General features: G+C 43.8%; 1 protein-coding gene across 1 annotated transcript in view; it reads left to right on the forward strand.

The window, feature by feature from the left end:
- Positions 1-1,191: 1,191 nt before the first annotated feature.
- The window catches only part of cUnh2orf42 (chromosome Un C2orf42 homolog), a gene marked incomplete at both ends in the record, with an annotated part of 43,841 nt that continues 32,349 nt past the window's right edge, over positions 1,192-12,683 (forward strand). Inside the window, 4 exons of the mRNA XM_080743673.1 lie at positions 1,192-1,352; positions 6,523-6,692; positions 10,619-10,748; positions 11,135-11,381. Coding sequence (XP_080599799.1) covers positions 1,192-1,352; positions 6,523-6,692; positions 10,619-10,748; positions 11,135-11,381 — 708 coding nt within the window. The remainder of the gene's footprint in view (positions 1,353-6,522; positions 6,693-10,618; positions 10,749-11,134; positions 11,382-12,683) is intronic.

The raw sequence follows: 12,683 nt of genomic DNA on the forward strand, positions 1-12,683 counted from the left end.
TGATGTGTGGGTAAAATATGTTTGTGCAGTGAAATACAGGAGGGGGGATCCCCTGGATAAAGAACAGGGATCATAAAATAGTGAGAAGTTTAATATCAGTCTCTTATGCCAATTAAAAGTAATTTAAAAGCAGCATCTATGATATAAAACACAGTGTGATTTAATGATAAAGGTGACATGCTACTAGTTTCATTGTTTACTTTGCATCCTATAATTATTTTCAATGTTCAGACTTATCTTTTGACAGTAGGCTGTATTATTGTTTAGACGGATGCTGTTGTAGGTGAGGTTTACCTGTGATCATATAGTTCAGTGTTTCTCAACCTTTTTTCTGCATGGGCACACTTTTCATGTCCCTAGAATCCATGGGCACACGAACATAATACGGGGGTGTAAATGTCGTCACTGTCGGGAAGAAACCTTGTATCTCAAAGTTTCAAATGTGTACGTTTCTTCGCAAAGTAAAGACCTGCTTCATCATACAAGGCTGTCGCACATTAGTGAAAACAGCAGATCTACAAGCACACAACGCCTTGCACCGCGAGGCGTTGTGCGCTTGTAGATCGGCTGTTTTCACTAGTTTAAATCATTTTTAAAATGATAAATACAATACTGGCTTTCAAGCAGTTTCAAGGGGCACACTTGACCCTTCTCAGGGCCACACCAAAGGTCCCCAGGCACAGTGGTTGAGAAACACTGATATATAGTTTACTGAGGCACTGCATTGTCTCTCTGCATTCTAAAGACATTCATGTTTTTACCTTGCTTATTGTAAGTCAATCTGGTATAAGAGGGTCTGCTTAATGTATCTATGCAATGTTTAAAGGACAACCTTGTTTTTTTACAACAAGGGTTGTAAAATATTTAAGAAAAGATGAGTGTTAAAAGGTTTTCATTTACTGCTTTCTATCGTTTTAGCCATTTTAGCAATTTCGATTTCAGTGGGTGGGGCCATGCGTACAAGTGGCTAAATATGTCTTTTTAGACACAATAAGACAGTTATTAGTAACACTACTAGCCCACATAAGTCACATCTGCCCATGTAAGATTGCAGTGCATCTTGAGAATGGGCTTATTGTAAAAATACATATTTAGCCACTTACGCTTGCCCACTGAAATCAAAATAATGGGTTCGATGTAAACATTTGTTCTCCATTCTGCTCTCAGTGCAGGGTGTTAAACTCCACCCGCATGGCGTCCACACAGAGCAGAGAGTGTAGGAAACAAGCGCTCCCCGGCAGCATGGCACCGTCCACAGCACAGAGCAGGGAGCACCGAAAAGCAACGCACCCCAGCAACACCCCGGCCTTCCTGGCCAACCTGGGCAAAGCCACGCTGAGAGGAATCCGCAGGTAAGGCTGTTGTTACTGTAGGACTGTTACTGTAGCCCAGGTAAGACTGTTGTTACTGTAGGACTGTTACTGTAACCCAGGTAAGACTGTTGTTACTGTAGGATTGTTACTGTAGCCCAGGTAAGACTGTTGTTACTGTAGGACTGTTACTGTAGCCCAGGTAAGACTGTTGTTACTGTAGGACTGTTACTGTAGCCCAGGTAAGACTGTTGTTACTGTAGGACTGTTACTGTAGCCCAGGTAAGACTGTTGTTACTGTAGGACTGTTACTGTAGCCCAGGTAAGACTGTTGTACTGTAGGACTGTTACTGTAGCCCAGGTAAGACTGTTGTTACTATAGGACTGTTACTGTAGCCCAGGTAAGACTGTTGTTACTATAGGACTGTTACTGTAGCCCAGGTAAGACTGTTGTTACTGGAGCCCTGGAATGGCTGTAGGGACGCTAAGCGATATTATCGTTTATCGTTATTTATCGATATAGGGTAGTGTTTCTCAACCACTGTGCCTGGGGACCTTTTGTGTGCCCCTGAGAAGGGTCAAGTGTGCCCCTTGAAACTGCTTGAAAGCCAGTATTGTATTTATCATTTTAAAAATGATTTAAACTAGTGAAAACAGCCGATCTACAAGCACACAACGCCTCGCGGTGCGAGGCGTTGTGTGCTTGTAGATCTGCTGTTTTCACTACTGTTGTGCGACAGCCTTGTATGATGAAGCAGGGCTTTACTTTGCAAAGAAACGTACACATTTGAAACAAGGTTTCTTCCCGACAGTGACGATATTTACACCCCCGTATTATGTTCGTGTGCCCATGGATTCTTGGGACATGAAAAGTGTGCCCATGCAGAAAAAAAGGTTGAGAAACACTGATATAGGGCATTCACAGAATATTCGAATATCAAAGTCACTATTCAGCGTTGTTCACCGAAGTCGAATATTATGTATTTTTTTTATTTAATTTTCTTCTCTATATTTTTAAAAGGAATATTATTTCTTCATGGTTTATACCACTTGGCTAGATAGGAAGTCATAAGAATGAGTTGTCAATGCCCCTGGTGGTTGAATTTGTTATACTGATGTCATGCATCACGTTTCGTCTCCCGGAACAAATTACCAGTGGGACAAACAACGGCCAGCCGGCAAACTCCATGTCCTGATGGTGGAAGAGCCAGCTAACGTAACTGTCACCACTAGACCGAGAATTGCTCGTTTTTATTGGATGAAAAAATATATTTCCTGTAGAATATTCGACTATTTGAATACTTTGAGGTCGAATAATATTATTTGAATACTCAATCACTATTCGTGAATGCCCTACGTGATAACACACTCACGGTAATCGTATCGTGGAGATTTAACCCTTTCAAAGCCATGGGGAGCCCCTTAAAAACAGGGGTACAGAGGTACTGCCGTGCAATCTTCTATTTATTTATAAACATGTTTTAAAAAAAGCAATGCACCAAATGATAACAACACGCTCGGATCGCTCGGTGCAAGCGTGCAAAACGTGCATGAAGCAAATTTTTTGGTCGGCCAACTTACATTGATGCAGCTGCAGGCTGATTTCCACCGTTCATTTGCGTGGAGCCAGACGGGGTAAACCGCGAGAAAAAACAGCGCCGAAAGTACATTACGTCCTCGTTGCACGCATAGCGATCTAATCACATGTAATCCGCTCATTCCGAAGCCTTGATTTCGTCTTTCGTCTGATCGAAAAAGACTCCGGAGATGGCTGGCCAAGCGGCTGCTTACACAATAGAATGTCACGTAGTGGAAGCCTGTGCATGGCAGTTGCTAAGTTACAGATGACGTCATCACGTCACTGACGCTTTAACCCTTGAGATGGTTTCTTAAAGAGACAGAGCACGGCCGGCGACTGTTTTTTTTTATTTTTATTTTTTATTATAATTAATTTCATTTTTAATGACCTAGTACGGGAAAAGACGGGCGGCTGATTGCGTGGACCGGACAAGTACGGGCAAGTACGGGAGGCTCCCTGTGGCTGGCAAACTGTTAATTTATCGTGATATCGTCCTCCGTCATGGACTGGGATCAATTCACCTTTTATTTGCCGAGCTGCATATCTGGCACCACTTAAACCCTCTATTGGTAAAACTTACTTATAATATACGTACTTGATACAGTCTTTTTTTTCACTCTCTACCAAATCTCCTTGCCAAAAAATAGCCGATCTACAAGCTCACAACGTGTCACGACGTGTTGTGAGCGTGTAGATCGGCTATATTTTGGCAAATGTTCCGCTCCAGGACAATGGATTTTTAATAATATCAAATTAAACCTTGGCCAAATTGTCAAATATTAGAGGCCGAAAATGTGAAAATAGCCGATCTACATGCATGTAGATCTGCTATTTTCACAATGGAACAGTTTTATACAAAATGTAATGCCTCAGCTCTTAGTGCTCGTCAGGGTGGGGGGGGGGGTCCACTCCCCAGTTAAACTATGATGATAATTGGGGTCTTGGCCTGAAAAGGTTGAGAACCACTGCTGTAGAGTATACAGTTGTCCTGGAATGGCTGTGTTCATTACTAGGGGTTGCCGACTGTCCCTTGATTTGTAGACTAAAAAGACGTAACCCCTATTGAACTGATAAAATGGAAACTGGTGAATTTATATTGCGTCTTTATCCAAACCGCTTTACAACGACTGTGCATTGCATTCACCCATTCACACACACATTCACACACCAATGACAGAGGAAACCATGCAAGGCACCAACCTGCTCACCAGGAGCAACTAGGGCTTCAGTCTTGCTCAAGGACACTTCCACACTAAAGCCCTTTGCACACAGGCGCGTTTAACCGCACGGATAAAACGGACAATACATTTTTTTGAAAAGAAAACAATGATTCTCTATGACCTCATGCACACCGGCTCCGAATTAGCCGTGCGACGAGTGGCTGCCGCCGTGCGTTTTTTTCTCGATCGAACCCAGTTCGATTCGTGCGTCTAGTCGCATGCGGTAAAAAACTCATCACTCCTTTTATGACTCCTTTTTGGATCCGCAGCGCCGATTCCGCACAGCCTTGCACATCAAATCCAATGCGTTTTATTCATGCCGCAAACGAAGAAAACGCAACTGTCCTGTGTGCAAAGGGCTTAACTCTGGGGAACCCGGGATCGAACTGGGAACCTTCCGTTTCCCAAGCGGCTGCTCTACCTCCTGAGCCACTGCCGCCCTCCTAGGGACACACTTTGTTCCTTGTTTTTTTGGGAATCAAGGGCTTTGCACACAGGCCCGTTGTGTTTTTTCCGTTTGCTGCATGATTAAAACGCATTGGATTTGGTGTGCAAGGCTGTGCGGAATCCTCACTGCGGATCCAAAAACGAGTCATAAAAGGAGCCAATGAGTTTTCACTGCATGCGACAAGACGCACAAATCGAACTGGGTTCGATCGGGAAAAAAACACACTGCCGCAGCCACTTGTCGCATGGCAAATTCAGAGCCGGTGTGCATGAGGTCATGGAGCAGGGGTGGGCAACATTGATGATGGAGAGGGGCCACTATCTTTTCACATTCACTCCAGAGGGCCACAATGCATATACAGTCAAAAAATTGCAAAAATAGCAGATCTACAAGCTCAAAACGCGTCGCACTGCAACGTGTTTTGAGCTTGTAGATCTGCTATTTTTTGCTATTTTTCAATTGGAATCCGAAATTTTGAGATATTTTTGAATTGGAATCCTGAAAAGTAGCAATTTTATATAATTTGAAATGCATTCATGTGTTCTTGTGTTAACTTTGTGAACTTAAATACAAATGGACATAAAAAAACAAAAAAAGTGCTGCTACTGTATGTCTAATATAGACTGAAGTAATTAAAGCGTGGTTGGAAATGGAGCTGAAAATTAATACTATATCAGTATTCCAATATTAACCAGTGCCCATGTATGTCATAGAGAATCATTGTTTTCTTTAAAAAAATGAAATCGTCCGTTTTGTGTCTGTGTGCAAAGCCCTTAACACTACTACTGCTTTTTAATTTGAAGGGATGCTTGGTGCCTTGGTGCCGCGCCGCTTCCTCCGTAGGCCGCCGCTATTATTTTGAAGGGCCGGGCGGGGGTTGTTTTTGCGCAGATGGATTATCACTTGACGTCAATGTTTACATCATCTAGTCACATGACAGTGTGGGCCCAGAAAAGAAACATGGCTGTGACCAGCAGAGTGCAGTTTGTACTGTAAACAGGCCACCCTTTGGATCAAAATTTCTCTTTTTGAGTAAATGAAGTCTCTTTATGGGCCTCTCAATGGATTTACTATGGCGGAGCTTCACTTCGCGTGCACGCCCAACGTGCGTTGTAAACAAATCGCGGACATTACCGATGCGGGCGGGACCGGAGCGACATACTGTAAGTAATAATAGTTTTACTGTAAATACAGTAAGATTGACGGTGCTCGCAGTCAACGGCACCATGATTTTAACCCTTTAAATGCCGGTGAGGATCGTCAACGGCAGCAGAACTGTTAAGGGACGCACTTTGTTCCTTGTTTTTTTGGGAATCAATCAGTGACAGACATCTTACAAGTTCAAACAGCTCATTATACAAATATTAATATCTTTTTTGTTCGTTATTACTTGCGCCAGCAGTGCGCATGCGTACTGCGTTCGGCTGCGTCTGTATGTCGTGTCCTTCTTTGTTTAAGCACGTAGTCCAATCAGGGACCAGCATTTCTGGCAACGTCATCATTAACAGCCAATGAGGGACCAGCATTCCTGGTGATGCCAGTGGTGATGTCACTGGCATCGCCAGTGGTGATCGCACCTCATGATGGTGGCGCTATATGGGACAGATCCATGTTGAAGACATGAGTGTAGAACAAGTGTGTACCGATTTGCGTGATTTTAGGGCAACATTTGTAGGAGCAGTGTCAAAAAATGTGTTTTGCAAGAATCGGCCTCATGGTGGCGCTAGAAGAGGGGCATGTGAGAATGGAGGTAGTGGTTTGGCAGGCAAGGAGTGTGTGTGCAAATGTTGGCATGGATAGGGGCAACAGTGGCGGAGATATGAGAAGGGCAAAAGTGTGACGTGTGACTGACAGACTGACTGACAGCTGGTGGAGGTTTTGATTGTAACTGCGACCCTACGGTTGCAATAACTGCTGTTATGCTTTAACTAAGACTCCCCCCCCCCCCCCCCCCCTGTCCACTAGGTGTCCCCAGTGTGGCATCTACAATGGCACCAGAGGGCTGAGCTGTAAGAACAAGGCGTGTGGCCTGGTGCTCAGAGCCGGCTCCCAGGGGGTCCCCCGCAGCAGGAGGCCCACAATAGAGGTGGTGAAGGTGCTGATGGATGGAGAGGACGCCGCACACAGCGCCTCCGGTGAGACCTGTTAACCCAGGGGTCTTCAACAGGGGGTCCTCACGGTTACTACAGGGGGTCCGCCAAATCTACGTGTGATAGGATAGGATCATTCTTGGTGCCATAGTTTTATACTTTTTCTGGTTTTCATTTGTCTAGGACAGGGGTCTTCAACAGGGGGTCTGGGACCCCTAGGGGGTTCTCAGAGTTACTACAGGGGGTCCTCCAAATCTTCCAATCCTTTTTATATTAACAACTTGAACCCTACTTTTCATATTCTGAGAACTTTAGCCAAAAATAGCAGATCTACAAGCTCACAACGCCTCGCACTGCTTGATTGATTGATTGAAGAATTTATTAGAAGTTTGCAATAGAAAAAAGTACAGTTTCATGACAGTACAAATCACTGGTACAAGGTCAACTAAAAGGAGATCCTAGAAAGCCGAGGCTTATTTCCACAGGAACCACACTTTAAGTATCTCATATAACATTGAAAGACAGACGGATAGAACATAGTACTTTATCTAGGATAATATCAGTTTCAAAAGCATAACATCAAAAACAAAAAAAGAGAAAAGGGGGGGGGGGGGGGGGGGGGACAGGGGGCTTAGTCTATTTACAAGTCACGGGTAGCAGCTGTCTGAAGGTGACTTTTCATACCAATTTTGAAGGAGGCTAGGGATTTGCTCTCCTTTAGGGCTTGTGGAAGGGCGTTCCACATGTTGATGGTGTAGCAGGAGAACGAGTTAGAGCCTTGTTTAGTGTTAAATCTACGTTGATGATGATTAGTGGAGCTGCCTCTGGTGTTGTGATTGTGAACATCCTTGACCTTTAAGAAGTAGTTTGTCAGGTACATGGGAATCTTGGAGGTGTAGTGTATCTTGTACACCAGGCCCATTGCAAGATGCTGTACTCTGTCAGCTACTTTGAGCCATCCCACGCTTTCGTGGTGATGATCGGTAAGGTGGGTCTGAGGAGGGAGACCAAGCACAACCCTAATTAGTTTGTTTTGGGCTGTTTGGAGCTTTAACTTTAAGGCAGCTGGGGCGTCGCGATACCAGACAAGGACTCCGTAATCAATGAGGGGCCCAATAAGAGCACCTCCTAGTGTCTTTCGGGATTTAATATTGATCAGCGGGGCAACCCTTTGCAAGAAGCGAATTCGTTGGTTGACTTATGAGGCGTTGTGAGCTTGTAGATCGGCTATTTTTGGCAAATAGGTTTGGTGTAGAGGTAAAAATCAAACCTCGGTTCGAAGTGAAGTGGTGAACTTTTATTCTATGTGTTCTAGAGATCTATACATCTATACAGTTATGGACTCTGTGATCTATTCATTCTTTATATATTCTGAATTCTACATTCTTTATATATTCTGAATGAATATATAAAGAATGGAGGGCCAAATTGTCATGTGAAGCTTGACCAATCCTCAAAGTATCCATTCATCAGACCGGGAGGTACATTACACACATATTCTGGACGTACAGGACAGATAAAACCTGTTCATTCTGAACTGTAATGACCATATATGGACATTTTGCTTTTTGAAAAAGCCTATTCATTCTGGACTGATATTTTGCACGTATGGGACAGGAAAAACCTGTTCATTCTGGCCTGGAGTGACCATATATGGACATGAGGTGACATACATTGTGTTTTTGAAAAACCCTGTTCATTCTGGACTGAGATCACCATATATGGTAATTAAACGGACATTCTGTTTTTGAAAAAGCCTGTTCATTCTGGACTGAAATGACCATATATGGGCGTGATACACACAAAGCCATTCATTGGAAGCGGTTTTCACCGCTTCAAAAAAAAAAGGGCAGACCAAGTACAGAGTGAAAGGTCAAATTTACTAAGTAAACGATCAACGATTTAAGTGTCTAAATGTCTGAAAAAGAGAAAAACACATTAAAACGAATCCAACTTAGACTGATGACTGTCAAACAAGTTGATAAAAATCTGCAACACAGTTTTATACAATATGTTGTGGGGGGTCCCTGCTTTATCTCCCTCTTAGCTAATAGTCCAGTCATTTTAGGGTTAGACCTAGAACAAATTGCAATAGTAGCAAACTCAACTGATTTTGTATCCTCATTATGTCCTTAGTGAGGGAAAAAAAGTCCCAAGGAATCCCACCGGGGCAAAGTTTTGAAAACGACCTACCTACCTTCAATTACTATACACTACAATATAACGGAAAAAATGACTGAAAAAAAATCTGCTTTAAGTGGGATATGAGGGGTCAAACTAGGGGTTTTTAATTATTCTGAATCCATTGCAAGCATTTGTTTTGCATGAAAAACATTCCTTGGGCTAAAAACGGACCCCAAAAGACTGAAAATTGATGAAAATTGATGAAAATTGACGTTTTGAGTGGCCATTTCTGGCCCAAGGAATGTTTTTCGTGCAAAACAAATGCTTGCAATGGATTCAGAATAATTAAAAAACCCTAGTTTGACCCCTCACATCCCACTTAAAGCAGATTTTTTTTCAGTCATTTTTTCCTTTATATTGTAGTGTATAGTAAGTGAAGGTAGGTAGGTCGTTTTCAAAACTTTGCCCCGGTGGGATTCCTTGGGACTTTTTTTCCCTCACTAAGGACATATTGAGGATACAAAATCAGTTGAGTTTGCTACTATTGCAATTTGTTCCAGGTTTGGCCTAATTTTGGCCTAAAATGACTGGACTATAAGGGGTCCTTGGCCTGAAAACGTTGAAACCCCTGTGTTAATGTTAACATCAGTGGGTCTCAAGCGTTTTCATGTCGGGGACCCTCCAAATTGATATTTTAACGATATGGGCCATGGACCCCCATCTGAAAATGTTTTATGCTCGGGACCCCCAGAAGAGAAGATTTATGTTCAAATAAATTAAAATCTATATATACTGTACAATAGCAGATCTACAAGCTCACAGCATGCTGCGAGCTTGTAGATTTGCTATTTTTGAAAATAAATTAACACATTTTTGAATATATATTTTTTTAAACATGTTTAACTCAAGTATTTGCTTCTGGGTGGTCCTTGGAACAACATATTATGAGATGCGGGTCCGCGGCCATATAAATGTAATTTTAGGGGTCTTTGACATGGAAAAGTTTGAGAACCACTGATTTGGAAGAAGGATTTAGAAGACATTAAATATAGAATCGGGTCAAAATATTCAAAGACTTGCACATAATGTTCAAGATCTTTCAAAAATAGCAGACCTACAAGCTTGCAGTGCGGCACTCATTGCAGCGCTGTGAGCTTGTGTATCTGCTGTTCTTTTAATGCTAAACTATAAAATAATGGGTTAATGGTCCCGTAATCTCTCAAGAACACACTCTCTGAAGGAACAAAACAGAGAGGGCGCTGTTTTTCCCTTTTCTTTGACAATGGTTAGCCAATAGCCATAGTGCAGTTCAATAAAGTTCGTTCAAATTTGCGTGGGATTTGGAAAACTATACATTTTTTGGAAACTTAAGAGTATAACAAATGAGAAAATTCATGATTCCATTTGCAAAATCCCCAGGGGACAGCTGCTGAAGTTTGGGGTCTCATTCACTTACTATATACTTTACTATAAATGCTTTAAGTAGCATGTGAGGGGTCTAAATAGGATTTTTTCATGACCACAAAACTATGGTTCAGTGACAAGTCATCACTTTCCACAGTTCTGTGGGGGCCGTTTTCAGCCCAAGGAATGTTTTTCATGCAAAACAAATCTCTCACACATAGTATATAGTAAGTGAATGGAACCCAAACTTTCCCCCAAAAAGTCCCCTAGAGATTTTGCAAATGGAATCATGGATTTTCAGATTTGTTATAGGACTCTGAAGTTTCCAAAAAATGTATATTTTACAAATCCCCCGAAGATTTGAACTAAATTACACAAGTGACATAATATTGAGTGTTTAGGTCTTATTGTGTTTTAATGGGCCAGTAACATTGTGTGTTTAGGGGGGGTGCAGGTGTTCTCCGTGGTCCAGTCGGGGGGCAGGGGGTCCTCGGCCCCCCAGATGGGTTTCGTGGAGCTGGTTCCTACCGACACTGCTATAGCTACTGGTGATGGAGCTACACTGTTGAGCAGGTGGGTGGGTGGAGCTATGGAGCTACACTGTTGAGCAGGTGGGTGGTGCTATGGAGCTACACTGTTGAGCAGGTAGGAGTATTTGGAGCTTGTTCCTACGGACACTGCTACTGGTGACCAGGTAGGGGATGCAACTATCCCGTTGTTTTCTTAAAGATGGGGTGCCATGATGGGTGGTGACCCAGCTGAAGTTAGCCACACCCACTGTTGGGTGTGGCTAAAAGGCGAGAATGGTAAAAGGCGAGAGGATGAGTTTATGATGTCCTAAAATGTTGTTTTTCAGTTGAGCCTTTTCAGCTTTCAGGAAGTAACCACAAAAGTAACCGTCAAGAATATCGCCTATTGTCCCATCCTATAGTGACCCCTGACCTCTTGTGTGACCCCAGGATCAACCTGGGCCGCTGCTTCCTGCCGTGGTGTGGACAGGGTCAGAGCCCCCTCCTCCAGGACCCCTCCTCCTCTTCCTCACAGCACAGGAGGGGGAGGGGGAGGAGGAGCGTCCCATCCTCGTCGCCATCCCGCGGCTGCGCCCCCTCGCCGGACGGCGTGTGCGCCCACATCAGACGGGCCACGGAGTGCCAGAGCCACGCCACGCCTCTGACCGTCAAGAGCTCCGTACTGGACGCTCTGCAGGTAAGACCTCTGACCGTCTAGAGCTCAGATTCAGATTCAGATTTCTTTATTAACCATTGTGTAATACACATAGGAATTTGCTTTGGCATACTACATTTTTGCACTCAAATCAATTTTTTTCACATATAACATAAACAAAAACAAAAACAAACAAACACAAAAACACCGACAGAACGCAACACGTAGTCACCACAGCAGCCATGGACGGCGCTATCTTGGAGAACCTGCGCAACAATTTCGGGCGGTCAAACAAAAAACACAAAACAAACAGGTTGACAAACAAACAAAAACAAACACGAACACAGGAGGGGAAAAAAGAAAAGGCATAATGTGGAAGGGGGGGGGGGGGTTGCCTGTACGAACAGATAGGGGCGGTGTGCATGGGGGGGGGGGGGGGGGTGAAAGGCGGGTGAGTGGTTGTGAGTGTGCATGCGTGTAAGTTTGAGTCATGTTTGTGTTTGTGTAGAGGCTTCCAGATAGCAGCCTAGGTCAGAATGTCTTTTCCGCTGGTGTCAGTGCGATAATTGTCTCTCCGCGATCTCAGGGCTATGAGACATCCTTGGCTGGAACAGTCCAGAAGACACAACAACAGGTGTTTGAGGGTGGGAGGGTGGGAAGCGCACTTCAACACAGTTCCTCTCTCGCAGGAGGAGTGCGGTATTCCAAGGTCAGGCCGGTCGTAATTCGGGCGAGGGAATACAGAGAATTAGAGTATCCCTCTAATGTCCATGTTTTGGCCCTCCATGCAGATCGGTGTTTCGCTCCATCAAGATGACAACATGGCGTTTAAGTTCATTTAACGCAACAGTCTGGGCACAAACAACCTTGTGCAGTTCCAATATGACGGGCAGTTTTGGGGCTCCTGGGGGTCCACCCATCTTGCAGATTTTTCGATAAACCAAGGCAATGCCCATGCCAATCAGCAGAAACCCTGTTATCATAAAAGCGAAAAGATAAATATCTTCCACGTCTTCGACGCTCAAAACCGTGAGGCACATCAAATTCCACCGTTGCCGGTAGTCGATCACGTACCCCGAAGCATAAGTTCCGTCGGACAACTGGATTCCTCCGAACCAGATTTTCGTGATGAAAAAATAGTATCCATGGCATTCAGTGTTTAGCTCACCAGATCCATGTTTGCTTCCAAATAGGTCCAAATAGCTACGAGAGTAGAGACAGTGTTCAGATACGCTCCAGCAGGCAGGCAGACAGTAGCAGACACACGAGGTAGGGAGAGAAGGAAAAGAGCGACCGCCTTCCTTGAAGAGCAGATTCAACTCCATACTGGACGCTCTGCAAGTA

This window comes from Nannobrachium achirus (genome assembly GCF_963921795.1).
Source record: "Nannobrachium achirus genome assembly, chromosome: 15".
NCBI lineage: Eukaryota > Metazoa > Chordata > Actinopteri > Myctophiformes > Myctophidae > Nannobrachium > Nannobrachium achirus.